Below are 27,768 nucleotides of genomic sequence, written 5' to 3' on the forward strand. Positions count from 1 at the left end.
GGGGTATACACCCCTTGGTCTATCCCCTACCCCTAGGTAATGGGACAGCAAAAGCTAGGGGAAGGGGTAAGGGGAAGGAATTGGATTCAGCCTTAAACATGACACTGGGAGTCAGATATATTATTACAGATATAGTTTTGATGCATTAACATGTAAACTGTAATTAAATGTAGTTGATTGAGGTGGCTGACACACCATTCACTAGAGTAGTAATAACACAATATGAAAATGTTGTATTTCAAGTCCTGCATTCAAAATTGTATTATAGTACAATTACCAATATCTATAATAACTTAAGCAAGCAATACCTGAAAAATATACATGCATTGTTGTAGCGGTTCAGTTCAGAGCTACTTTAAGTTCTTGAACTACTGTGGAGTAGTTTGTTTAACAAATGCATGTTATTTTGTAGGATAATAATGATTTTCATGTTAAACGTGAATGTGCGAACTAAAAAGTAACTAGTAAGTTTTTCCAATGAAATGTAGTAGTAGAACAATAGTAAAACTATGAAGTAAAATTTTACATTTGTACTTAAAATGACTATATAAAAAACTTTTTAGTTTCTGAAACTCACTGTCATTATAGCCCAACAATTACTGTTGACTAAATCCACGTCCAAGTACCAGTCGTAAATTATAATTTCTTTGACAAATATCACCAATATTTCCAATCCAGAACAAACACGACAGAATCATGAGAATAAAAATCTTTATTAGTGTTTTATGAAGTCTGCATAATATGCCACACGCCTGAGAAGCTTATGGTCAGAAAAAAAGAAGAAAAACAAAATAGAAAACTGCTCTATCAATACCGCCCTCTACTGGTAAAACAACTGCGACATCTACTGTACTGACTGCTTTGCAAAAAGATTACTTTTAAATACACACATACTGCACTACTGTTATGTATATGTACGTCTGGTCCACGTCAGTTTTTGTAATGTTTTTTTTTTTCCACATTCATATGTTGTAGGTCAAAGATAAAAACAATGCAACACTGGAACCTATAACACATGGTTTAATTCCCCCAATCCAAACTTCACTAGGTGCACTTAAAGTACAATCACTAGTGCCGTAAGGTAAGTACATTTACATCCAAAAAGAAGGGAGGGGGAAGGGGGGGGGGGGAGACATGTTAAACTCGCAACAGCCTCATAATGACAATAGCGGCAGAGTTTAAGCTAATAAGTCTTTGTTGTACATACTGTATTCAATAGACAGAACAAATACAACACACACATTAACACAGAATGTCCCAGTGTGCAGGCACATTCACGCTCCTTTCCCCATGGAAGAAAGCTGCTTTCCTTCCATGTTTTGGTAACATTTTTAAAGCCAATTGTATCTGGTTGACCTTAACCCACTTGACTAAGCACCAAAATGCTAAAAGAGGTCACGAGTGTTAAAAAAAAAAAAAAGGTAAAGAGATGACTAAATGAACGGCCATTACAAAGTTTTACATGCCTCTGGAATCATTAAAACCATTACAGCAAAGTCGATTAGGGGTTTCAGCAATCTGTGGTTTTGTGTACTTTAAATGCACCAGATTTCTGGAAAGGATAGAAACAGGCTACACATCATATGGGGCAGTGAGTGTTTTTTTTTTTTTTTTTTAAACAAGACAAAAAGCTGCAATTGAAAATTAATTCAAACTAAACCTTTTGGGTAAAACTAAAGAACGATCCCTACCTTCCATGTCACTTAGAAACAGCTGTGGTCTTGAAAATATTACTTTAATAAAAAGTGAACGACAGAAATTTTTTAAGTATATTTATATATAAAAATACATGAGAATACAAAAAAGTAGCAAAACAATGGGGATATAGGCTAAAACAGAATGAATTCATTGATACCTTCAATCTCTCCCGGTGACTCATTTAATGCTTGACCCCGGAGAGCCCCAGGACTCCCAGTGTCCAGTCAAAAAAAGAGAGAAAAAGCTTTTGATAAACAGCTGATATTCTCTGGTCCCTGCCCAGTGCACCTTGCAAAGCCTGGCCAACACCTCATTAGCTTCCATACCAAGCTGTTCAGTAGGGGGGGGGGGGGGGGGGGGGGGGGGGGGGGGGGGGGGAAATCAACTACACCACAGACATGTAGAGTGCCATATAATGACAAAGAAATAAACTACATCCAGATCGAGTTTGCAGTTTGTTGGGGTTTTTGGAATTACTTTTTTTGTTGTTAAACTAACATTCCTACTTGTCCATTAAGAAGTATGTCTTATAACGACACACGTCCGGGAGTTACAAAAAGGATCATTCTGGCAAAGTCAATTCAAATTTCATAAACACATTGTGGCGTTTCCTTCAGAGGAGAAGGGCCACAAAGGCCATCATCCTTTCTTCACCAAGCCACCTCCCCTTGACAAAAGATGGGCCAAGTTTCCCAAAGTAAAGTAAACTTAGGTTCAGAACAATGGTTGGGGTGGGCTGGAACAAAGATCCTTTTAGCATTCAAGCTTGTGTTACTCATACAAGCAATCTTCAATACTGAGAAACTATTCACAGATATTTTTGGTATTTCCCCTACTTCCTGGACTAAAAACCAATATACATTTCATTTGTACCACAAATAGATCTAATATTAAGGATTTGGGGAAAAGCAATTTAACAAGGTGCATGACATAGATAGGTAACAAAGTGCCAATTATTTTTTTTATTTTTTTTACTGAAGTCTGTATGTGTGACTGCAACAGTATAGGTGCATTTGTTTGTGTGTGTGTGTGTATGTGTATATATGTATATATATATCTATAAAGTTAAAAGAGGGATGTGGAACAGGGCCACAAATACTATGGAGAATGTTACAGAAAATTCATTCTGTGGAGTATCCATTTTTTTTTCTCCATGAAAGGACTCACAAGTTGGGAATTTAATGATTGTGTAGAGGGCTGCGTTTTTTGGGGGCATTTCTTGAGCGGTTTAGGACATACTGGAGCAGCGTGCAGACGGGGAACCCATCTGGGTCAGAACCTTGTCCAGCCACTGCAGAGGGCCGTTCAAATGCAGCTCAATCCAGCAAGGAGTGCTTGTGACAGTCTGCCGCCTGGAAAACAACACATACTTTGTAATACCGGACGCCGTTGCTGACGTAGCCTTTTCACCTCTTCTACATGTGACTTATGAAGCTTCATGCCACTAGGGAAACAAAACTTGACTTAAAGCAAGTCCATCATATATAATCCTTCTGTGTAGGCTGAGTTTTTGAGGCATCAGAATCAATTCTTTAACTGAAAAGGTTTTAGATGAGTTTCCAGTGTCTTTCCCATAACAGATGAACAGTTATACACCGGTAAAAAAAAAAGAAGGTAAAATCAGTAGAAAATGCGTTTACTTCCTGAATAGATATGCAGCATGCATGAATTATGTTAATCAGCTATAGTATGGCTGGCAGGGCTCACCTGTACTCGGCTCCCCAGCCTTTGACAAAGCTCATGCGGATGGTGCACATCCTGGTGAGCTGGTAAACAGCCTCAAAGCCCTGGTTGACTGACTGAGCCAGCAGGGCTGCAAACTCCTGGTTGTTGAAGATTTTTAGATTACAACCTAGAAAGGAACAAAGAAGTAAACAGGCTCAAGTTAACATGGGGGTTTTCCATGATTCTTAAGGCCTGGACCTACCAATCTGACATTTGGCCTTTGGTTAGCAGTGGTCTGTCATTGTGTAGCCTAGCAGCTGTCTGGATTTACCCTGCAGAGATCGGAGGACCAGGTAACCCTAGTCCTCAGATTGGAGAGATAGTCTAGCTAGCTGTCTGGATTTACCCTGCAGAGATCTGAGGACCAGGTAACCATAGTCCTCAGATTGGAGAGATAGTCTAGCTAGCTGTCTGGATTTACCCTGCAGAGACCTGAGGACCAGGTAACCATAGTCCTCTGATTGGACAGATAGTCTAGCTAGCTGTCTGGATTTACCCTGCAGAGATCTGAGGACCAGGTAACCATAGTCCTCAGATTGGACAGATAGTCTAGCTAGCTGTCTAGATTTACCCTGCAGAGATCTGAGGAGCAGGAAGGTAACGGACATCCAGCCAAAATGAAAAGACATCCGACATTTCCGGCAGCACCTTATCAATCCCAGAAGTGGAACGTCGTGGATATAGACTAAGGCAGGCTAACGTTACCTGCTGTATGTCAACTAGCGTAACGCTCTAGGCCGTTTCACAATTGCATCGTGATTCTCCCCCCCCCCCCCTTTTTTTAAATCTTGAACGGTAGTAATCTTTTTAAACATTTAAAATCGATTTTAAACCGATTCACGATGCGTGGTTACATCCGAGCAAAACGTTACCGTGCCTTCTTTAACTTCCATCCCACGCACATGATAACAGTTGGGACTGGTTGACGAGTACGGACCAGTGGCAGAACGGAGGACTGCACTGCAGCAGAGCAGGTAGGGGAGAAAGAGGATGTTAAATGTCGAGGAAAAGGTCAAATTGTGATTATTTTAAATTGAGATCGCGTTTGCGATATGACTCACGATATTGAAGGGAATGATCATGTTTGGATAATTATTCTCATTTTCATTGAAAATAAAATGATTATTGCATGATTTCTGTGAGGATCTGTACCAAACTTCTCTGCAGCATCACAATATTTAATTTAAAATGGTTTGACACCCTGAAATTTGGATATTGCACTAGTCCATATATCGAATTTGATAAAATTGTGATCAATTGTGCAGCCCTAACATAGAGCGTTGTTATTTATTAATTATCTCCCCTGCATCAAATTTCACTACATGCAGATGAACGCCGCCTGCCCTCACTCTCCATGCCGCCAGCGCCTTCCATCAGGGTGGGCGCTGCTCATCTGATACGTACCATGCAGCTTTTTTCTTTTTTTTAGAGAAAAAGGTGAGTGATTTCAGTAGAGAGGGGTTGAGCGCCGAGTGGAACTGAATGGCCGGGAGCTCAAGAAACAAAACGTTTTGTTTCTTGAGCTCCCGGCCATTCAGTTCACATTAGAGAGGAGCGGAAATTCTCAGCGCTTCACTCCGCTCACATGCTCTGTACTCCAGAGGCAGTTTCCAAGGTTTCTAAGGATGCTGCAATACGTGTTTTTGCTTTGACTCTGGGTCTCCATTAGAATCTTTTGCCAGAATTGATTCTAGCTGAACACAGCTGCAATCAACCACAAAGAAGCTATCCAAGGCAATCAAAGGATCTGTAGATCTAAATCGTTCAGAGACACCTTTCAAGCCAACAGGATGAGGATTTTTTTAATCAAAAATAAAAATGTTGGTAGTGTATGCCCTCTAAAATCTTTATTTGTGAGTCAGCTGGATATGAATGGCCTTCTTCAGCATCGCTCCACATAATATCATGACCACAAACTATCCAGTCTATAAATTGTTTTGTTCAGCGGGTAGCTTACTGTTATTTTAAGCATATTTCCCCAATTGCTACATGAGTGACATCCTCAGCACCTTACCTGGAGGAATTTTACACACAGTTGCTGGATGCCAGCCATACCGCTGGTTGCAGTTTGGACTCTGGACAAAGATGGCGCTATCACTCAGGCACTCAGCAAATACCTCCCCACCAATGTAGTAGAGTCTTACTCCTCTTCCTGTAAACACAGACAAATGGAAGCTGGAATACGAGAGCCGCCTTGAACAAGAGGTGTCCATATGTACGACTAGATCAGTGGCACATTCTAAAAAACTAACAGGTGATCTACAGATATGTTACTGTAAAGCGACCTGAGGCTGTACCATACCTATGTGCCTCCGGGTCATCTCCACAGTGGCGTTCCTGTTGACATTAGACAGCAGGCCTAGGCAGAAGCGCTCAGAGTTTGATGGATCTGTGAATCCGTCCACCGTCAGCGAGGGCTGGGAGGCGTGGAACGTCTCCCCAACACGCTGGTTCAGCTCATAATAGGCTATAGAGCACCAGAAAGCTGGCTCAGAGTAAGTCACCGGCTGGAGGTCTAGAGCAGAGGGAGGTGTAAGTCAAGTTCATCCCAACAGTCTCTTTTTGATATAACACTGCTCCTGAGCGGAAAAGGCACTGCAAGTGTCTGTGTATATAATCTAACCAAGTGTCAAGCTGTGATGTATTAAAAGGTGCACTAAGCAATGCAGCACAAACATTTTTGATACTTGAACTCAACTGCCATTCCGAATCTCTGCCACTGCCCAACAAAATATGGCAGGAGCTTTCTGCAGGGTTGAGACGCCTCATATTCCTCCTTTCCCGTAAACACAACTTATTTTATTTGTATTCTTCAGTCCTTTACCTTTCGCTGTTTCTCTGCCAAATCTTCTTGTTGATGCCTCCTGACCCAGATGGCCCATTCAAAAGCCCCCCCCCCCCCCCCCCCCCCCCCCCCCCCGCCCCCGGATGTTTTGTGGATCTCTCGCACCTTTCTGTTTGTTTTCCATTCCCACAGCCCTCATTAACCCCGGAATGTTTTCAGTGCATACGGAAAATAAAGAGCTAGGTGACCGTGGGATATTTGTTCATTTTGACAAAAAAAGTGTATTAGATTGGCATTGCTTACTGCACCTTTAATATGCAGTATGCTTGTTTGTTCTGGATTGTCTTAGTCTTTGTATAGTTATGCGTCTTACCCATGCTGTGGTTGACAGGAGACAGGGAGCTGGGGGAGAGCTCTGCTGGAGAACCTGACAAAAACAGGGAGTCGTGATCAGGATGGGTTCACAGGAGACCACAAAATTAGTACCAGGTGGAGCAGATCAAAAAGGCGCATGATGAAAGTGGAGACTGCCTTGCAAAGGAATGCCATGGTACCGTAAAGCTGGTCAACTTTCATTAGAGTGACGTAGAGATGCTATGGACTGTTACCATAACAAAAGCCTCATCTGTACATCCTACCATCCTACATCTTGACAGCACATCAAGGATGCAAACACGCTCTGGTGAGGGAGGGAATTTTGAACCAGCCAGGAAAGACAGGGTTTTTTTATATATATATATAGATATATAGAGGATATATAGAGGATCTGGTCTGGAAAACATGACACAGGTGTGTTGAAGCAAAAGGAAGATGTTACGGATAAAGCCTCTTCTCTAAATATCTTTAATCTTAAATATCTTTCTTTATCCGTCGTGTTGCTGATCGATCATCACATATGCATCTTTAGCAGATTTATTCCATGAATCATGTATTTGACTTAGACCAGGCTGGGGAGGTGAGACAGAAAGTTGAAAGGAAAGGAGAAGGAGGTGCTAGTCTAGGGTACCTGTGTCCATACTTTGATTCATCTGCTGATCGCTTGCCTCCCCATCCTCACTGATGTAGCCTGGTGGAGGCGTTTCTGTTAAAATGATGTGGGGAGAAAAGGGAAAAGAAGAACTGTGACATTATCATAATGTAATATGCCCGTTTAACCTACTGACATTACACATAGTATTATCACATTTCCTGAAGTGAAAAAGCCGAGGACACTTACAGCTAAACCCGGGATATGGAGTTTCTCTTGGAGTAATACATCATCAGTATTAAAAATAAAAATAAAAGATACAGAATTATATTGATTTTATATTGATTTCCTCTCATTTGTTCTAAATTCAATACACAATTTGTTGTATTTTAGCAAAATACTGAAAGTTGCGGAACTGAGCACACTTCAATATCTGTTTATTTATTGCAAGTAATATCATTATCGCAGATCACATATTTTCCTCATATTGTGCAGCCCTAATACCCTGCCAGTCACCACTGCATTCAGAAACCAGAGATGACAGTTTCTTCATTTTCAGACTTTGTCAAATTATGTATCCTTCAATACATTAGTCAAATATAGACCCTCCGATCCAGTGCGTAGATAAACTCACCTGGTATATAGTTGTTTGGAGGTTCGATTCCTGCAGGGAAGTTTGTGTTCTCAGGTATGGAATGAGTGTAGTCATCCAGAGGTGGGAGATCTTGCAGGATTTCTGAATGTCTTGGCACAAGAACAGGAGGCAGCACTACGGGTAAAAGGGTTAGAAGACAAGAGTTAGACTTTTAACATTGATAAGCTTTTCCAAAATTATTGTTAGTTGGTTTTGGTCCGTTTTAATATAAAAATGAACAAGTGCTTTAAAACAAGTTTCATTTTTTTTGGAAAAAATTTGGCACAGCAATAAGACAATGATGAAAGGGAAAACAAGTGCAGTTTAAACGGGAATCTTAAACATTTCAATGGCTTGTTAAGGCAGAATGAAGCCGTTTTAAAAACGATTTTAATATAATCTACCACTGAAACTCTTAGAGGAATAGGTTGCCTTTTGGGACACTTGTTCTTCTGGCTGAGAAGACTGACACCACGCATTGTTAAATACTGTATAAGGAGTCAGCTAGCTAAGCATAAATATTGGCAACGGTGATGATAGCATGGCTCTGTCCAAAGGTAAAACATATCTGCTTACTAGCACCTCTAAAGCTCACCAATTAAAACTAAAGATCACAACAACACTCCAGGTAGTCACAGTACTACCCCCCCCCCCCCCTGTTTTCAATCTTAATGCTTAAAGTTAAGCAACCCAGCTGCTGGGTGTAGTTTCATATTTAGCATCCAGGAACATAAGGCTGCTCTTCCCATTTAACTAAATGTCAAACTACACCTTGAAGTAAACAAAAAAGATGACTTTCGTTAAATATAAAAGGTGTGCATCACAGTCTGGCCCATTTTCATATCTCTGAAGCAAAAAAAAATTCTTTGTCAACATCCGTTTTATCTAAAAAGATAAATTTCTTTGTTAATCTCACGTCAATTGTATTGCAACAAAATGGGATTGTCAAGCAGAGAAACTGACCAACACATAAATAATAATAGATTGATACCTGCCGTCGGTCTATCGATACAGTATTGCCACGGAAAATGTCGCGATACTATGCCGTTTGGATTTTCTCCCCCACCCGTATTAAAAAAGTCGCAGCTTAGCACTCAGTTTAGTTTAATTCTCAGTGGGAGCCAACAGATTTAAACAATCATGCAACAATAATGCAGTAGACACTGAGATACAAAGACATGTGCATGTTCTAGGTGAGCTCACCTGGTGTCTCCACCCTCTGGTAGTGGTAGGGGTTGATGCAGACCTCATCCTTCTTGAGGTGGAAGGCATACTCACAAGCCTCGATGGCGCGAAGCTCGTGGTGGCTGTGAAGATCTGGCCATCGCCACAAGCGACAGTAGATAACATGGGGAAGCCCCTTCCTGTGGGAGACCTGCAGGCGGCCATCCAGGGATCTGATTGAACAGTAAACAGAAGACGATGATAAGGTGCAAAAGACATGCACGTGAGAGGGGGTGACACATTATATGGCCGGGTAGTGGAGGATGGAGATGGATTGAGTGGAGACGAGAGCGAGACACAAAGATGTTCTCAATGTCTATCACCTCAAACATTGTAATGACAACTCTCCCACATCAAAGTTGTATGCAACACCATACAATAGTTGAGGATAGTCACCTGGTTTGGTCAGGGTAGCTGTATAGGCCTGATGTATCCCACTGTTCTATCGTATTTGGTGTACTCAGTCCCCATATTTCAGAGCAATTGCTGTGCACAGAGAAAACAACAAAACAAAAACAAAAAACAAATGATAAACATGGGACATGGCTCATTCAGAAATATCAGTATGGGTAATGTGAACATTAAAAGGCCTCTTTTATTAGAGTCTTATGACAAAATAAAGACATCTACTCATTTAGTGGAGGAAATGAAAAATGGGAACTTTAAATAAGAGAAGCCTTTTTTGACAAAATTAAGGGAACGAAAACATAAAATGGAATCTGCTAACACACACAATGAGTGAGACAAAGAGCATTCTTCAACAGTGGCATTGCATCAAACACTTAAAATGACTTCAAACCTTTTTTCACTACAGTCATTTATGTCAGAACTTATCTGGAGATATTCAAACAAACACTGAGGGCACACAATGGCCAACAAGAGGGGGGAGGCAACCTTGGAAAACCAAATAAATGTTCAGACATTCTCAAAATGTTCACAAGGAAATGAACCAAAAAAGAAAATTCAAAAAAAATTTAAAAATTACAATAGAGGACAAATGAGAGTAGTTGCTTCTGAATAATAACAGGACAAATTCTACATGTTACATGCTATAAATACACACATACTTAATTCCATGGGTGGGATCTCAACAACCATTCAAAATTGCAATTGTCTGGTTCATAAGAGGGCAGGAAACCAACTGTTGTTCACCAGCCATAGCAGCGTGTAGATACAATTCAACAGCTTTTTTACTGCAGGAAACTTGGTGATTAGAGTGGAATAAATCAAAAAGCCGAATGGGTACCTGCTCAAGTGGCAAGCAGGACAAACAAGCTTAACCCTTAACCTTCTCAATCATAATCAAATGTACCAACATAAGTATGGCTGGTGGCAATGCCCCAATCCGTCATAATTTTGATCTTGCAACCAACCCCCTCTCGTGTAGATCTCTTCTACTAGTCCAGCCCTCTAAAGGAAAGTATTTCATTCAGATCGAGCCAGCCACTGTATCTCTACAAAACATAACACTGCGGCCTAGAACAATTCTCAGGCGATAACCACCAGGCTGCTATCTATAGGCATACAAACATCTGACGTGGTACTTGGCGGCACATCAGTGCAGAATTAATCTATTAACACAGTGTTCCCACTGAACATGAGTCTGGGCCATCAAGGCTGGCTGGCTGATAAGGGAACATCTTCTCTCACTCTTTTAAATGGCTCTCTCCCCTTGTGCGTAATACACATTATCTAACTGTAAGTACAGTTGTAAACAAACAGGGATTGGATTCATTAATAGCTCATTTGTAATGAGCAATTCATGTTATTATATTTCAGGTCCTTGAAAAAACATTGTTATCAGGTTTGCATGTAAGAAAGGCAGAATTATGAGAACAGAATAAAAAAATAAAAAAAAGAGAAGTGCAAGATCAGCATCTGCCATCAGCCAAAGGTTTCACTGTGCTATATGACGCAGAGTTCTCAACTAAGCACACTTGCAGAGACATGTAACAGCAGCTTTGTCTCAGAGCCTAGTTTGAACAGCAATCAAGTGTTGGGCGGTATACCTGGGGATGGTGACACACTTGGTGTTGCAGTTCTGTGTGGTGATTGCTTTCTCCAGCTCATCTAGCTGGCCGGTCTTCTTTAGCTTCTTCACTAAGCTCTTCACAGCCTTCTCGCACCATTTCTCCTCTTGCCCGTTCTGTTCCCCGCCACCTGCTCCGCCGGGGCCGCTAGTAGACTTCTTCCAGCCCAACAGCCTCTTCACCACAGGAGGGGTGAACGGCAAGATGGAGGACATCTTAGCTGGGCAAGCCGGGAGTCTCCAGAGGACTCAACAAAAGGTCTCACACACACACACAGACAAGAGGAGACCTGGAGCTACAGTTTGGGTCCTTGCTCTGATGGGGCCCCTCTAGTGCCCAATCAGTCACAGGGTGGAAGCCAGTGCTAGCAGGGTATACTCAAAAGAGATGGACACCTTGGGAGAAAGTCACACACAAAGTACATCGTTACAAACAAAACATGGCACAGAAAAACAATTATATATAGCCAGCCTTATCGAAAAAATAAAAGCCATGTAGCTTATACCTCAATGAAACTTCGAATACTAAATTAAATAGTCACACTGTTTTGGCAGCAGCGTCGTTAACGTTACATAACTGCCACTTGTGTGAAGTTAAGCATTTGGTGAGTTAGGGTTGAACAAGCAGGGATGTCCACTTGACGTTAGCCTGCACACTGCTCGACATCCAATCTAGCTACTAGCTAGCATGCAAACTTCTAAAGTTACCCCGGTGCCACGGGGTGTGTATACTGTCGCTTTCTGCGCATGGAAGCAATCCCGACCAGCTACTAAAGGACGTGGTGAAAGCTACCCAATGAACATGAATAAGTAGAGTATTTTGTGATAGCCCCCTCAGTACTAACACCAACTGGCTTGGGAAGGCCGGCTGCTAGCTTCCTACCTGGGGGGGGGGCTGCTTGACTCCAATCACAACAATAAGTTCACTAGCGTTAGCCTGCCAAGTGTTTTACAGCAAAATGCTGAAATAGTCTTAGATAAAAACTACAGTTACCGTAAGTAAGTAGATCAGATGATAATCAAGAAGTCCTCATCTAGCTAGCTGAGTCAGCTAACGCTAGCTAGCTAGCTTAACTGAGCTAGCTGCCAGCTTGTTATCAAAAATCCTTTTGTTGTGATCCACAAAAAACCTCCTATGCGCAACAGTCAAGTCGCGCTACTTTGCTCCCTAACTTCAGCGTGTCCGGGCTATAAATAAAAAGAATTACACAAAATGTCTCTTCATCAATTTGAAAACAGAATAATGTTTTATTTCAACGTAGCTATTGGGTGTTTATGACTTTTAATTAAAATACAGACACTGCAACAATATGAGTTAGCATCTTGGACGAACTCTTCCAAACAGAGCTAACGGACCTGACGTTACATCTCAACACAAAACAACAGGCTCCAAAGTCGACAAAACTGCTGAAAACGTTTCAATATTTACCCCAGTTTAAAAAGTCCAACGCTCCGCTTTTTAAGAAAAGGATTTCCGCAGCCCTCTGAGCACCTTGTTGACATACAAGAGCCTCCACTTGATTTTACTGCAGCTAATTTCTGACTAGGATTGTGGCTCTTCTCAATTTGCTACCGATGCTACTCGGTGCTACTAGGTTAGGTAGACCGGAACAACATAACAAACCTAATGGCTACGTCCAGCACGTAATCCCGCCTGTTCAAAGAAATTTGATTGGACGATTGTAAAACGCCATCATCTGTATACTGGCTGGTTGAGGGCCTTGTCAATCCGTGTTGTTTATCTGACTGCACGGGGTCATAGTACCATAACATAAAGAATGTCACAAATACTTACAAGTATTTCTTATTTGACGAGGTCTAATTAGTAGGAGTTTTAATGTTTTTACTTCTGTGTGTGTTTGACAACCTGCCACCGCCGCCGCTACCGCTGCCGCTGCCTTTGCCGCCTCTGCCGCCGCCTTAGCCTTTGCCGCTGCCGCCAGTACCGGAGCAGCTGCCTTTGCCTTGCCGCCGCTGCCGCCGCCTTAGCCTTTCCCGCCGCCGGTGCCGCTGCCGCCGCCTTAGCCTTTGCCGCCGCTGCCGCCGCCTCTGCCTTAGCCTTAGCCTTTGCCGCCGCCGGTGCCGCTGCCGCCATCTTTGCCGCCGCTGCCGCCGCTGCCGCCTCTGCCTTAGCCTTAGCCTTTGCCGCTGCCGCCGCCGCCGGTGCCGCTGCTGCTTCTTATGTATTTTATGGCGGTTGGAATACAGCTTTTTGGAGCATTACCGCCACCATCTGGACTAAAGTGTGGATCAAGAGGTCATCCTGTACTGTCTTTAATTCTTTTTAGTAACCCAGTTATTTTCAAAAAAGAATTCAAAAAACGAAAACAAGCTCTTCTTTGCAGTAAATCCTGTAAATTTAATGTCAGCTGGTTTTCAACACGTTGTGACATCAATGTTAGTCTTGCTTGATGGTATTCATGACAACACTTAATGACATGCTCCATGGTCTCTTGACTGTGACAATATTCACAAATCCCATCAACATGCTTTTTCATTACAAAGTTCATTCAAACCTCTCCAGCTGCTCAGGATATGTCAAGAACCAAGCTCCGCCCTTCACCCAGGTGTGTCATTAGGTTATATTGGGCACACCTGGTTCTATTATAAAATGCTACACTTTGGCACTTTGTTCATTTTATTTAGTCTGTGGCAATGGGAGGATGTTGGCTTCTTTGTGCAGTCTTAGTGCAGTTGTTAGGGCCCTCGCAAGGTGAGCCAGGTATACCAAAACTTTTTTTTTTACACCTATAAAAAGCTAGTAATTAGACTGTACCCATTCTAATTTGTTCAAATTGGTGTTTCTCAGTTCAGACACAGAGTGAGAGATGCATTATTAGTTGTAATTGTAATTTGTTTTGGGTTGTTTTAGCTGGACCTTTGAAGTGTGGATTGGGTTTTACACCATGCAAGGGGGGCTCCGAGTGTGTCCTCTACAACCATGTGTGTGATGGTGAGCCGGACTGCAAGGATGGTTCAGATGAAGAGGACTGTGCATCAGAATGCAGTACAGGTAGGCCACTGGACTGGAACTAGTACTTGGCATTACTTTCTGAAGTTTCTTTGACCTATGACTTATAAATGGTGTGCCACATACAGTTTTTGTGAATGACTAAAATGAAATCCGATAAAGGTGACTATTGGAGTTGGTGTAATGTCTTTTATGATATTGGTAAATGCAACAAAATGGAAAGAATCAAAATCTGCTGTATTCTGTTTTTCATGGTTTTAAGAACCTAGATGATTCCTTATGGGTAACAACCCCCTCTTTCCTCAAGGGTGAATTAAATCTTCTTGATGAACTCATCAAATTAATTGAATGACTTCTGTTCATTTATGAAGCTGAACTTGCAGAGGTAATACTAGAGATGTCAAGTACCTAGTTCTGTAAAAAGTTGAATCCTATCAGATTTAAAGGGGGCAAAACAGAGTTGCTCTTTTATCAGGTACACCTTATTAAAACTAGTACAAAAGCCCTAAAATAAAGCTCACCTTTTAAAATGTTTTTTTTTGTATAACCATTGGGGGTAGTCTCTCTGTATTCTGCTATACAGCACTAAAATCTGCAGCCTGCAAACTGAGCATATAGTTGACTTAACCCCTTAAAATGGCCCATTGGAACCTGCATGATGGTTGGCTTTCTTGCAAGATTGTATCAGACTGCATTAGTATTAGTGTACCTGAAATAAAGTGGCACTTGACTTTACATTATGTCACTAAGTCAGTTTCAATATGCTTTTGGCATCCAACCAAACGTGAGTAATTTAAATGCAAGCAGAAACAATAACTTGATGGTAAAATGTCAAATGCCTGCATCCAAACAGATCAGTTCCAGTGTGCTCATGGGAAAAAGTGTCTCCCCAAGGACCAGATGTGTGATGGAATAACCCAGTGTCAGGACCGTTCTGATGAAATGCATTGTGCGGAGCAAACTGACGACTGTGTTCACCACTGTGACAGCAAGAGTCGCTGCTTACCCACAACCCTGATCTGTGATGGCGAGCAGGACTGTTTAGACGGCACAGACGAAGCCAACTGTGGTAAACCGAAACGATCCTGGCAATCTCACGCCATGTTTTTTATAGTAAACGGTCTTGCATTATTGATGTGTACCCATTTTTATTTGGCACCTGCAGAGGACCAAGAGGAAGACAAATATGAAAAGGAAGAAGGGGCTAGTACAACCTCAGAACCCGCTTCCTCTGTTGGCTCACCTACCCTTAAGTGTTCTTTGGGCTCTAAACCCTGCAAGGACAACACAGAGTGCATCCTTTACAACCATGTGTGTGATGGAGAAGCGGACTGCAGGGATGGCTCAGATGAGAAAGACTGTTTATCAGCATGTGAAATAGGTAATCTGGGGGATGATATTCTGTTGCTGGGTTAAGAATAGTACTTATACTCTCCTCCTGTGGGTAGTTTATTTTATTATGTTGCCTACAGCAAATTTCTTCCAAATGCATTAAATGTACTGCTTGTGCAGAGACGTTTAGCAGTTTGGCTTCATACTATGAATAGACAGTCATTGAGATTGAACTCCATGGGGTCAAGACACATAGGTCTGAAGTGACATTGTATTGTTACTGCAAAGAAATAATGTAAATGCAAATAATTAATCGAAAAGCATTATGCATGTCGACAGAGTAACTGTAATTGCCAAATATCTGAGGTATGTTAACTGGATTATTTATGGAGAACTTTAAAATCCTCTAAAGCGGAGAACAAGTTTGGACTATTTTAAAGCCCGGTTATAACCCCAGCATCCTTACTGTGCCGTGTGTGCCCTGCAGACCAGTTCCAGTGTGCGCATGGAATGAAGTGCATAGCGCAGAGCCAGGTGTGCGACGGTGTGCCTCAGTGTCAGGACCGCTCGGATGAACTGGGATGTGACCAGCTGGTGGAGGGCTGCGCGCACCAGTGTGATGATAAGAGCCGCTGCATTCCCAACAGCTTCCTCTGTGACGGGGACAGGGACTGTTTGGACGGCAGTGACGAAGCAGACTGTGGTACGTTGTCTGAACAAGGGATTAATCTAGTCCCAATAATCAGCTCTGCTTGTGTAGGACACCTTTTTGTGACAAAATCTCCCCCCCCCCCCCCCCCCCCCCCCCCCCCCCCCCCCCCCCCCGCAGTTGACGAGGGCTGCAGTGCCACAGAGTTCAAGTGTGCTAATGGTCAGTGTGTGTCTGCCACCATGCTTTGTGACGGCCACCCAGACTGCTCGGACCGCTCCGATGAGGAGAGCTGCAGTAACGCGCCGGTCTGTACCACCAAACACCGCTGCCCCCACAGCAAGGAGTGTCTGGTGCAGGACTGGTTATGTGATGGGGATCAGGACTGCAAAGATGGCACAGATGAGAAGGTGTGTTTTGGGCCAAAGTAGACATTAAAGTGGACAGATTTGTGTTAAACCCGGTTTATAGGATTAGATCTACTTTTATCTAATGCATGGAAAAAATTGGGGGTGAAACTACATCAAAACTGAAAAGGGAGTTTGACATGGCCGTACATCTTTAATACATTTTTTATTTTTTCAATACCCCTCTACCACACGGACAAAAGACCAGTCACAAATACAGCCCAAGGATGTATGAACACCTTGGACAGATGCATAGTTTCAGGACTAAAACTGTAAGACAATATTAGCACTTTGATACAATCCCCTGCCCACATATCTCAATACTGAAACAATACCATGTCATATGGTAAAGTAATACGGGATGACAGAACATGGAACCTAAACCTAGAGTAACATATCCCCTGTACTTTGATGGCTAACTTCATTTTTGCAACCATATAGCCTCTTTTTACTTAAAACTTAATTTTTTTTCTTTGTGAAACTGCCCCACCAAAGGTTAGAACAGCAGTTGCACGTAATAGTCTCAAATATACATGGCCTCCCTGTTGTCTCAATTTTCACATCAAAAGTTGAGATTGTAAAGTAGCCATTAGATGGCAATGAAAAAATAAATTTGCCCCCTTTAGGACTGTCCTGTGGCTCCATTGAACTGTGGGGAGTTCCAGTGGTCATGTAAATCCAAGACAAAGTGTGTCCCCACATCTTGGAGGTGTGACCAAGTGAAGGACTGTGACGATGGGAGTGACGAGACTGATTGTAAGTAGACATGTATAACAGAAAAAGGTGGCCTTGTTTACCCATTGAAAAGATATTAAACAATGCTGGATTTTTAGTTAAAGTGATCATAACCTAGTAACGGCACATCTCTGGTCTGAGTCCAGCCAGGGGCTGTAATCCCCTTTTTTTTGGTTCCCGTCTTTGTGAAGGAGTCTCTAATATCTTGTTGAAGTCAAATTTCGAAATTAATCTTAAGCGAGTATAGCATAGAAACAAATTATTAAAGATCAAATTAAACCAATGAGGTGTTAAAGGGGAGCTTTTGTGTACCACTTTGAGGTTGTATATTGTTTGTACTATGACATGCTTTCCTATCTTTCTCATACTGCCCATGCACCTGTGTAAAACACTAGTGGAGGGACTGGCTCTCGAAAAAAGCCCAGTCTCTTCTGATTGGCCAGCATGTTTCCTGGAATCTCCGCTGCTGTTTCACTAGTTGCAGCTGGAGCTACTGTGTTGGAGTTTGTATGTACATAGCAGGACTTTGTACCATGAAAATCACAAAGGCTCCAAAACCAAATGCTACACAACCAGACATGTTCCAGCATTAATGTGACCTAAAACTGACCGGCTTTGGCCACCAGGAGAACAATGATCTGGCATCAGCATGCAGCAACTTAATGTTGGCATACTGCTAACCATCAGTGTAGTGGAAGCAGCACTTTTAAATGAAGGCTTGTGAACCAAATACTGCCCAACTGAAATGTTTAGAGGATTGTCTCCCAGAATGGGAGAATTTAACATTGTCAGCCAAGAGGACATTTTTTATGTAGCTACATGAGACGATGTTAACCCTTGTTTTCTTCCAGTGGACCATGCACTTGTCAATGTTTTTGTCCTTTTTCCAAGCACTTTTTTCAGTGTTTCTTGCCGTTTACACATATAAACACCGCTAACACAACTAATTACTAGTTTGACACATTTGGGATTTCATGGTCACTAAACTTTAATTCATTAAAATTAAACCCAGTCCTTAAGTTAAAAAGCTGACGTTTTGAATTGGACTACTAAAAGGACAACCACAGAAGGGTCAACATTCGGTCAGGATACTGTTTTGAAACTTTTGTATTTTTCAACTGCTAAAAAAATGTAACACCCCAAATTCAATATAAGGACCCAAGCTTCTTTTGTACTTGTAAAGTGTTGTGTGGCATCAGTCCATATTTGTAATGTAGATCTTTAGAAAACGGGTCAAATTTGACCCAAAGACAACACAAGGGTTGGTAATGGGAACACCAGTCCTGCCTGGCTGGAGCAGATGACAGTCATGGAAGGCTGGCTGGGAGTTGCATAACACTTAGCAGAGAGGAGCAACTGTTGTAACCAAAGCGGTAAGCAGTGGGGCTTTTGCCTCATATGTTGGCAATGTTTAACGTTTAATGTAGATATGACAAAAGTATATGTCCACTTTAAACCTTTGTTTCAATAACCTTGAATAACGGCATTTTACTTTATGTAGCTTAGCTGAATGACTCTAAAATTCTTTTTTTATATAAAAACAAAACTTACTAGGTAGGACAGTGACGTGCCTTCCTCACCAGTTCAAGTGTGGCAGCCAGGAGTGCCTGGATCCGTCCCTGGTGTGTAACGGCGTTACCAACTGTGCTGATGGCTCTGATGAGGGGGGCAGCTGCCAGATGAGCTGTGCCGAGGAAGATGAGAACCGCTGCTCCCAGAGCTGCTACAGCACGCCCCAGGGAACGGTGAGCCCCCTGTATAGTGTGTGTGTGTTTGTGTGGCTCAAAAGTTGAAAAATACAGACTGGGGTGGAAGATGTATCTTGATCTTTTACTTAAGTAAAACTGCTAATACCACACAGTAAAAAGGGGCGGCTGTGGCTCAGTGGTAGAGCGGTTGCCTGCCAATCGGAAGGTTGGTGGTTCAATCCCCGCCCCTGCAGTCATTGTCAAAGTGTCCTTGGGCAAGACACTGAACCCCGAGTGGCCCCCGGTGCTGCGCATCGGAGTGTGAATGTGTGTGAGTGTTTATCTGATGAGCAGGTGGCACCTTGTACGGCAGCCCCGGCCACAGTGTATGAATGTGTGTGTGAATGTTTCCTGTTTATGTAAAGGGGCTTTGACCACACAACTGGAAAAGCGCTATATAAATAAAGCACATTTACATTTAAAAATACCATTCCTAAAGTCCTGCATTTGAGATGGTTAAGTAAAAGTATTGTCATCAGGAACATGTACTTAAAATATCAAACCTTAAAATCTTCATATTTTAGAAACTGGAAATCCTCAAGTTGTGCTTATTGGCAAATTTCAGCTATTTGTAGGCCTTTATACTGTTAGTCTAATTTATAATAAAACATTGTATTGTGCAAGATGAATGTAGGAGAGTAAAATGTACATGTAGCCTACCTTTGTACTAAACTACATTAGTAATTCAATATAAACTGAATTGTGAAAGTAAAGTTTGTGAAAGACTTTATTTTTTTCTCTTCCATTAACTGTAAATCATGACTCCGGCTTACCCTCCTTTTGTGTAATGTGAATGTTGCACTTCCTGCTGTGAAGCGTTGCGGCTGTGAGGCCGGCTTCAGGCTCACAGCGGACGGCCTGACCTGTGACGATATCGACGAGTGTGAAGGACGGAGCCCACGTGTGTGCAGTCAGCTGTGCATCAACACTCGAGGCTCATACCAATGTGACTGTCACCCAGGCTACATAAAGGAGGCAGATGGACATCGCTGCAAGATCACTGGTAAAGCCCTTTGGTATATAATTTTGTGTTTTGGAGGGGATGCATTACGAAAACTTGAGAACTAATTTGACACTTTGGGAAATGCACTTCTCATAAAATTCCCGGTCTTGCTGAGTTGGAGAAGACTGATGCCACTCGTGACATGATTGATATTTCTACAAATAAGGGCGTTTGCAAAAATGTTGACACTTTGCTTTTGGTATGAACATTTGTCCAACATGGTAAAACTCACCTAAAAAGATAAAGACTGCAACAATGTTTTTATTTTAGAGTAATATTTTGCACTGGTTCAATAAATGAATCTACTCAGTAAGACCACCTTTCATTTCAACATCATGAGTAGGGCACACTGAATGTGGTCCAAAGTGACTTGACGATACTTCTATTCACCATTCAGGAGAACCCTTCCTGTTGGCGTCGGTCCAAACGGACCTCTTCTCGTTAGGCCTGCGCAGTCGCAGCCTTGATGTGTTGTCCTCCTCGGCCAAGAAGGCCATCCTATCCCTGGACTACGACTGGAGGAAGCAGAGGGTCTATTGGGTCAGTCTGGACGCTGAAAGCATCGGGTGGTCCTCACTGGACCAGAAGACCACAGGAACTGTGGTTAAAGGTTTGTAGGTTAACATCTACATGTAATAATATTGGTACAGATGAATGTTTGGGTGGCTGTGGCTCAGTGGTAGAGTGATCTCTGGCCCTGCAATCCAAATTCAGTGTCGTTGGACAAGACATTGAACCTAGAGTTGCCCCATCAGAGTGTAAATTGGTGTGAGCAGATGGTGTTTTGTACGGCAGCCTCGGCCTGTGTGTTGGGTACCATGTGGAAGTGCTTTTAGTTGTTGAAACGGGAAAAGAGTGTTTCTTTTCTTTTTTTTAAATCCATGGTCAAACCCAATGACACAACAGAAACAGTTAATTTCAAATGTTTGTAACAGTTTCAAAAGGATAGAAAAATGTTAAGGTCAACGTGTACTGACTCGGATACATCTTACCTCACTTGCACTTGTGTATTAACAATAAATTCTAAGCATTAGGAAAAGAAACGGGACAGCAGATATAAACATGTGCAAATGTTGTTTCCACAGGTGTCCGGGCTGATTCCATTGCCGTGGACTGGCTTGGAAGGAACCTGTACTGGATCGATGGCGTGAACAGTCAGATTGTTGCAGTCGGATTGTCCACAGCCACGGTGAAGTCATCGGACCACAGCATCATCCTGGATGAAGACCTCGAACAGCCTCGCTCTCTGGCACTGCTGCCACAAAAAGGGTCAGCATGAGGATTTCACCCTCCAAACTATACTACTTTTGTAAAACCTTTTCCCCATTTCTGTTAAAGACTAGTTGAGTCTTGTTTTTCTACCAGGTTGATGTTCTGGACAGAGATTGGTACTGTAGTGAAGATAGAGCGTGCCGGCATGGACGGGTCCGAGAGGAAGGCAGTGGTAAACTCCAGTCTGGGCTGGCCGGGTGGAGTGGCTGTCGACCCAATCTCTGACCGAGTCTACTGGACAGATGAAAGGCTGCGGGCCATTGGATCTGCAACACTGGATGGAGATGACATTCGGGTAAAAAAAATTATTTTTTTGAACCACAGAGGAAAATTCCTGGAGTTTAGTGTTTATCTTCTATTTTTCTTTTCATGTGCAAGGCCTTCTTGATAAAAATTAAAATAAATCAAACTTTTAAAAAGGGACCCTGTAGGGCTGGGCAATATATTGAGATGAGGCTGAATATCATACATTAAAGATATATTGAAATGACAAGTGTTTCCTGGGGTTTCAGGCTCACATTGCAGTGTATTTTCTCTATTCATTTTGCCTTTACCCACTTAAGTCATTATACCCACATTACTGATTATTTGTCACACTTTGTGTAAATACTTTGTGAAAGCACTAATTTTCAACCCTACAATATCAAGGCATTGGTCAAATATCGTGATAGCCAGCCCTCTTAACTAAGAGTACCCCAAGTGGCACTGAATAAGTTTTTTTGCAACACGGCCTGAGCATAGATGACGGCTAATGTGGAAACGGTAAAACTATAAAGTCACAGCCGTAATGAATGTCTCATTTAAATGTTGGCAGATTCTACAGATTAAAGAGACCACCAACCCATTCTCCCTGGCATTGTTCAATGACATGATCTACTGGTCTGATGCCAAAAAGCGAGTGGTACTGGCTGCTCATAAAATCTCTGGCAAAAACTGCCAAGTTCTCCTGAAAAGACCCAGACAACCTTTTGGTGTGAAGGTAAGTCCAATGTTGAATGAAGGATGTTGGGACAGGTGAAAATGGGGCAGGGATTGTATAATGGCAGAACTGTAAATACATTTTAGAACACTTGTGTGCTTGAAGTACTCACCACAGCTTCCATATTTTCCACGCACAGCTATAACCTTGCATGTTTAAAGCGTTCCACTTATTAAGATACTAACCTGTTTTGGAAAATTATAAAAACCCTGGAGTCATGATGGAAATATGCCCGACCGGTTTTGAAGGAAATTATACATTTGATATGTTGAAAAGAATATTTCAATTATACGCATTAAATGTAAGGTGCAAAAAGAGCATTATTAAAACACTTTGGTTCCCTGATTGATTTGCAGGTCATCCACCCATTGCTCCAGATGGGCATTGATAGCCCCTGTGAGAAGATGGACTGTTCCCACATGTGTGTGTTGGCCCCGGGACCCAAGGCTGTGTGCAAGTGTCCCTCTGGTCTTTTACTGGCTGAGGATGGCATGACATGCTCCAGTCTTGTCAATTCAGCGTTCCTGCTGATGTTGTCTCCCTCCACTGTCACCCAGGTTAGGCTATAATGCAGAGTTTGGCATAGTCTAATTTGCATTGGGGGTTTCACACTAATTTGAGCCACATAGCCCCAATTTGATGCCAAGTGGGTCAGACCAGTAAACTACTCCAGAAAAAGAAACTTTTTCTACTGCAGAGTTTATTTTTTTGCTGGCTTGATATTGGCAAATGAAAGATGCGTCTGCTCCCACAGCGTTCTAAGACCATTGTAGGAGAAACTTATTCACAGACCTGGGAGAGAGGGGTAATATTCAGAGAAACTAAGATTAAAGTTGTTTTGGTCAAGTACTATGCAAGGCCGCTGCAATATAATGTTAATGGGAAATTGCACACTTTCAATTTCCTTACCAAAAGTTTTTGCCCAGATTAATCTATACAGAGGGAACGTTTCAAAACTCGTCATCACTATAATCCTTGGAACTGGCTACACTAGACACAGATCTGCTCTACACGTGTAAAAATATGTGTATACCTTATTTTTTACACAACTCAAGGTTGGTGACACTTGCACACAAATGGATCAAAGTCTTTTAAATTAAACTACAATATACAGGAAACTACTTAATAGCTGTCAATGAGCGTAGACCAGTCCTGTAGTTAATCGTATTGCTATCATGGCCTGGTCCTCCAAGCTCTCAAGACCAATCCTGCCTTCGATCGCGAAGGTTAACGCGGGTTAAAGAGTAGGATCCGGGGAATCTGGGTATCTCACCTAGTAGAGCATGTGCCGTGTAGCTGCAGCGGAAACGGGTTAAATTCCAGCCTGCGGCCCTTTGCTGCTCGTGTGTTTTGGTTTGATTTCTGAGCGGTTTCTGGTAAAATTATAGCTCTAATGGGATACTTTCTATAATGTTAGACACTCATTAGAATAATAATCTGAGCCTTTTTAGTGGACAACATTGACGATTTTCTTCCCCCCTGCTTATATGGTTAAAGCAGAGTTTGTTAACTCTGAGCTAATTTTAAAAGAATTGTGTTCATTAGTCAGACACTAATGCATGGGGAAAATGATTAAAGTAAAAAAATCCCTCCCCCTTAACCGAATGTAGGCTTACTTGTGTTGAGACCACTTTCATCTATTCTCTCATAGATCTACTTGCAGTCCCAACACACAGCAGGAGAGCTGAAGGGCTGGCCTGAACATGTGGCCCTGCAGGTGCCCAGCATCAATGAAGCAGCCATCATGGACTACTGCCTACGTGACCACACCCTGTTCTTGACAGACGACGGCACAACCTCACTTAGCGCCTTCAAGTTTAAAGACTCTGACTTGTCTTCTAAAGGCCAGCTTCTGAAACTCCTGGGCAACACAATCACTGCCATGGCTCTGGACTGGGTAACACTTAACATCTACTGGAGCAGCAACAAACAACCCCACCTGCAGGTCACCTCCAGCACCAGCGCACACACTGCCGTTCTCATGAAGGAAGGTATTGGGAGAGTGCGATCCATCGCCCTCCACCCTCCCAATGGACGAGTTTGTTTTGCAAACATGGGCCAGCAGGGTACAAGTACTCTGGCTACAGTAGAATGTGCAAACATGGACGGTGCTGGGCGGAGTGTGGTGTGGAAGGATGCTGTCCAGCCCACATCTCTGGTCTTCTCCAGTAATGGGGATACAATTTACTGGGCTGACACAGGTATGTGGTATTACACATTTTCAGTATAGTTGGGTACATTTTCTTAGATGTGTTTATGCATTGAAAATGTGGAATAAAGCAAAATTGTTAGTAAAAGCAACAACCAAGCTTGGATTCCTGCCCAGGTTTAGGGACCATTGGCTCTGTCAAGCTTGATGGCTCTGGATACAGAGAGTTGAAGACGGGCGAGGGCCTGGCTGCCGTGGCTCTGAGTGATGGAGCGCTGTTCTGGATTACTGTCACTGGTAAAGGCTCATTATGTACAAAATAACATCTAATGCTAATGTGTACCATTACCAGGAGTTGGTGCTGTTCAGCAACATAACAATGGTGTTTGCTGTCTAGTCATCAATACATCAGGAGTGCAAAATGTTCACAAATGGGCAACTTGTAGCCACTGTAGCTTGGCCTCTTTATTTGAATAAAAATTGGATGGGTAAAGATCTTGAAATGTTTCCATGACTTTCTAATGTAGCTACATTTCTTTGTGTTGGCTCTTTTCTTCAGACAAGACCAGGCTCTGGTACAGAGATGAGAAAGATCAAAACAAGCTGTGGTTTGAGGTCGACTCAGATGTGATCAGCCTTAAGGCTTTCAGCAAGACCAGTCAGATTGGTATGTAAGAACTACACAAATGTTTGGATGGCAGTTTAGAGGGCTCCTCCAAATGGGGCGTAATGAGGTGGTAAATGTTATCTCGCCAAACGTCACACTCAGTTAACTGACTTTTTTTTTTTTTTTTTTAAACAGGGTCAAACAAGTGCACAGAAAACAATGGCAACTGCCAGCACTTATGCCTCGCCACCCCAAGAGGTCGGACATGCAAGTGTGCCCATGACCACATCCTTGTGAATTCCACCCACTGTCGGCCCGAGCAGCGCTGCCCCAGTGGAAGCAGGCCTTGCCTGGATCAAGTCCAATGCCAGCCTGTTGAGAAGTTTTGTAACGGTCATGTTGACTGCCATGACCACTCAGATGAGAACTGTAAGTCTTGTACCCATTTACTTTTAAGAACTGTAAAATGGATTTAATGTTCTCGATCTAAAATGGCCCAATTTCTTTTTTTGGCTAAAATTGTCATTTTTCTTTAGGTGTCCGTCTGAAGCAGTTGTCAAAAGCCATTGTCCCAGCTCCCATCCAGCCCCGCAGCTCTTTTCCTCAGCCGTCCACTTTAACTCCTCTCTCTGAAGACACTGGCCTGAACACCACCCTAAACAGTAACCGTAACCTGGACCCCCTGCAGTGCAGCAAAACACACTGCAGTGGCAACGGGCGCTGTGTGGAGACAGCTGGAAACCTCGCATGTGTGTGTTCACTGGCCTACAGTGGAGAGTCGTGTCAAGACCTTCTCCTGTCCACCATCAAGGGTCCTGTTGTCTATGCTGCCGCGGGGCTCTGTGCTGGAGTGATGGTCATTGCTGTGATGGCATTGGTGGTGGTGAGGAGGAGGAGTGCCAACACAAGGTTTGTCTTACTAATTAAGAAGAAACCTTCCTGTACCAACCAAAGTATAGATTAAGTCTTCAGCTTGCAAAGTGAAATTTCTCTGAAAGACAACATTAGAGCTATGCTAGTTGCTCTGATACTGTTCTTGGGCAGTAGTGGCACTTTGAACTAAATAAGCCGCTGACAGTGACCATGCTAGCATCTTAAGCAGGTGTAAATCCGTTCACAAGCTAACATTTGCCAATTGTTAAGCATTTTGGTTTCCATTTGTGACGAGGCATGTTTAAGCGTGCAGGTTGGTCTAGATTACGCAAATACACATTCAGGATAAAGCCTGACATCTCTTTGCTTGGACTCTGTTGCTGTTCTCAAAATTCCTTCCTTACAGGAAACAACCTTCGAGCTAGAAAGCTACGCGCTGTTGATTTGTTTCATGCAACAAGGCAGGCCTGCTTGGTTCTCTCTGTGATATTAAATGCCCTGAGCACGTTCCTAGCTGGGACAGATTGGCATGATTGCTGTGAATGATGTAACCATGGCAATACTCTAATTGAAAATGCTCATTGTACTGTATTGTTTCTATGGTTCGGATTTTGTGGAATTTCTTTTGCTGGGTGCAAATGTTTTCTTTGAGTTTTGCAGAGCATTCCTGGTCTGGTGCTTAGCACTGCCCCAGACGACAGACATCCCAGAGCGGGTTTTTTTCCCCCCCTTTTTATCCCACAATGTATCTGGTGTAGCCAGACTACATGCAGGGCAAAAGAGGTGCAACACATTTGCTGACATGCTCAGAATTCATTGGGTATAATCTGATTTTTAATTTAGTTGGATTTACACTTCATCCATATACTGATCTGTTTACAGAAATGGGCTGGAATTTTGTCTACACCACCTAAAAGTATCAACCTTAAACTGAAAACGGTGACCGGCGCACAGAGGAAGGCTTGGCCCGGATTAAGTGTTATCCGCTGCCTACACCAGAAGCCAAATACTAGCTGCTACCCCCCAGGGGCTAAGTTATCAGACAATGGCAAAAAACTCCCTAGATTTAGGGACCAGCCAAACTTGTACTTATCCTGTTGGGCCCATACCATGTCTGATCATGTATAATGGCACTCAACCAAAAATTCCACCGTCATGATGGTGCCAAAGGAAAAGTCAGGACACAAAGTGTCTTGGTCTTGAAGGACCATGAATACCTTTCCAACCTTCATTGCAATCTCTCCAATTGACATGTAGTTGTATCGGCTTGCATTGCTTTCCCCTGACCTACACTGAACCAAAGATGCACGTGGCATCAAATGTTTTTTTTTTTTTTTCTAAGCTACATAATATCAAGAGACCTGTGTCCGTCTAGATGGGGTTTTGTAGTTTGTCAAACCTCCATATATTAAAACAGTTGATGAGCACATGATTCTTTGTTGTATTTCTGTCCTGCAGGAGAGCTAGACCAGTAGCAGGAAAGGAAACTTGTATGACTGACCTGGAGAACAAAGCTGAAACTGGTCTGGAGAAAAAAGCGGAGACCAGTGTAGAAAATGGAACCGATCGGGAAAACCAAGCTGAGACCGGTTTAGAAAACCGGGCTGAGACGGGTTTAGAAAATGGAGCGGATACCTGCAGTCAAACTGTCCCAGCAGATACAGACAAACCAGAGGTTGACCTCCAAAAAAACCCACTATAAACAAGCAGGTTCCCAATTTGTTACTGTGCTTGTGGGATGTCGCTCTGACTTTCTTTTTCTTTCTTTGCAGGAGGCGGCGTCTTCTGTGGACTGAGGTTGACTCGTATGCACGCAAGGTTTTAAATAAAGTTTGCATTTTCCACGGTTTCCTGTGAAGTTATTTCAGCATGTTTACTGCTGGTCAGACCACCAGTGTTTCACTTCTGCCATAGACTGATGGTTGCCTGAGTTATAGCATGGACTTGAACATTTTTTACTGATCAAAAGAACATTTTCACT

At 42.6% G+C, this 27,768-nt stretch overlaps 2 protein-coding genes across 3 annotated transcripts; one reads left to right on the forward strand and one right to left on the reverse strand.

Annotated features, from left to right (window-relative positions):
* Positions 1-2,186: 2,186 nt before the first annotated feature.
* LOC117945084 (mothers against decapentaplegic homolog 2) lies at positions 2,187-12,720 on the reverse strand. 2 transcript variants are annotated; one of them, XM_034872345.1, is made up of 11 exons: positions 12,492-12,720; positions 11,043-11,458; positions 9,430-9,519; positions 9,013-9,206; positions 7,810-7,944; positions 7,227-7,289; positions 6,582-6,635; positions 5,726-5,938; positions 5,438-5,575; positions 3,406-3,550; positions 2,187-3,050 (listed from the first exon to the last, which is right to left on the reverse strand). In XM_034872345.1, the coding sequence occupies exons 2-11, from the start codon at positions 11,276-11,278 to the stop codon at positions 2,927-2,929; spliced, it is 1,392 nt and encodes a 463-aa protein (XP_034728236.1). In that variant the 5' UTR covers positions 11,279-11,458; positions 12,492-12,720; the 3' UTR covers positions 2,187-2,926. The 2 variants fall into 2 exon arrangements, with proteins under 2 accessions (XP_034728236.1, XP_034728235.1); XM_034872344.1 differs by having other exon boundaries at positions 7,215-7,289.
* A 931-nt stretch (positions 12,721-13,651) lies between these two features.
* Positions 13,652-27,768, forward strand: lrp13 (low-density lipoprotein receptor related-protein 13). The gene is made up of 21 exons (XM_034872335.1): positions 13,652-13,784; positions 13,935-14,075; positions 14,887-15,102; positions 15,199-15,414; positions 15,853-16,068; positions 16,195-16,424; positions 17,048-17,177; positions 18,711-18,901; positions 19,721-19,907; positions 20,305-20,517; positions 20,993-21,176; positions 21,273-21,474; positions 21,994-22,158; positions 22,515-22,715; positions 23,810-24,359; positions 24,485-24,619; positions 24,867-24,974; positions 25,110-25,343; positions 25,451-25,823; positions 27,246-27,462; positions 27,560-27,768. Exons 1-21 carry the CDS (start codon positions 13,718-13,720, stop codon positions 27,581-27,583), a joined length of 4,200 nt encoding a protein of 1,399 aa, XP_034728226.1. The 5' UTR covers positions 13,652-13,717; the 3' UTR covers positions 27,584-27,768.

This window comes from Etheostoma cragini, chromosome 5, assembly GCF_013103735.1.
Source record: "Etheostoma cragini isolate CJK2018 chromosome 5, CSU_Ecrag_1.0, whole genome shotgun sequence".
NCBI lineage: Eukaryota > Metazoa > Chordata > Actinopteri > Perciformes > Percidae > Etheostoma > Etheostoma cragini.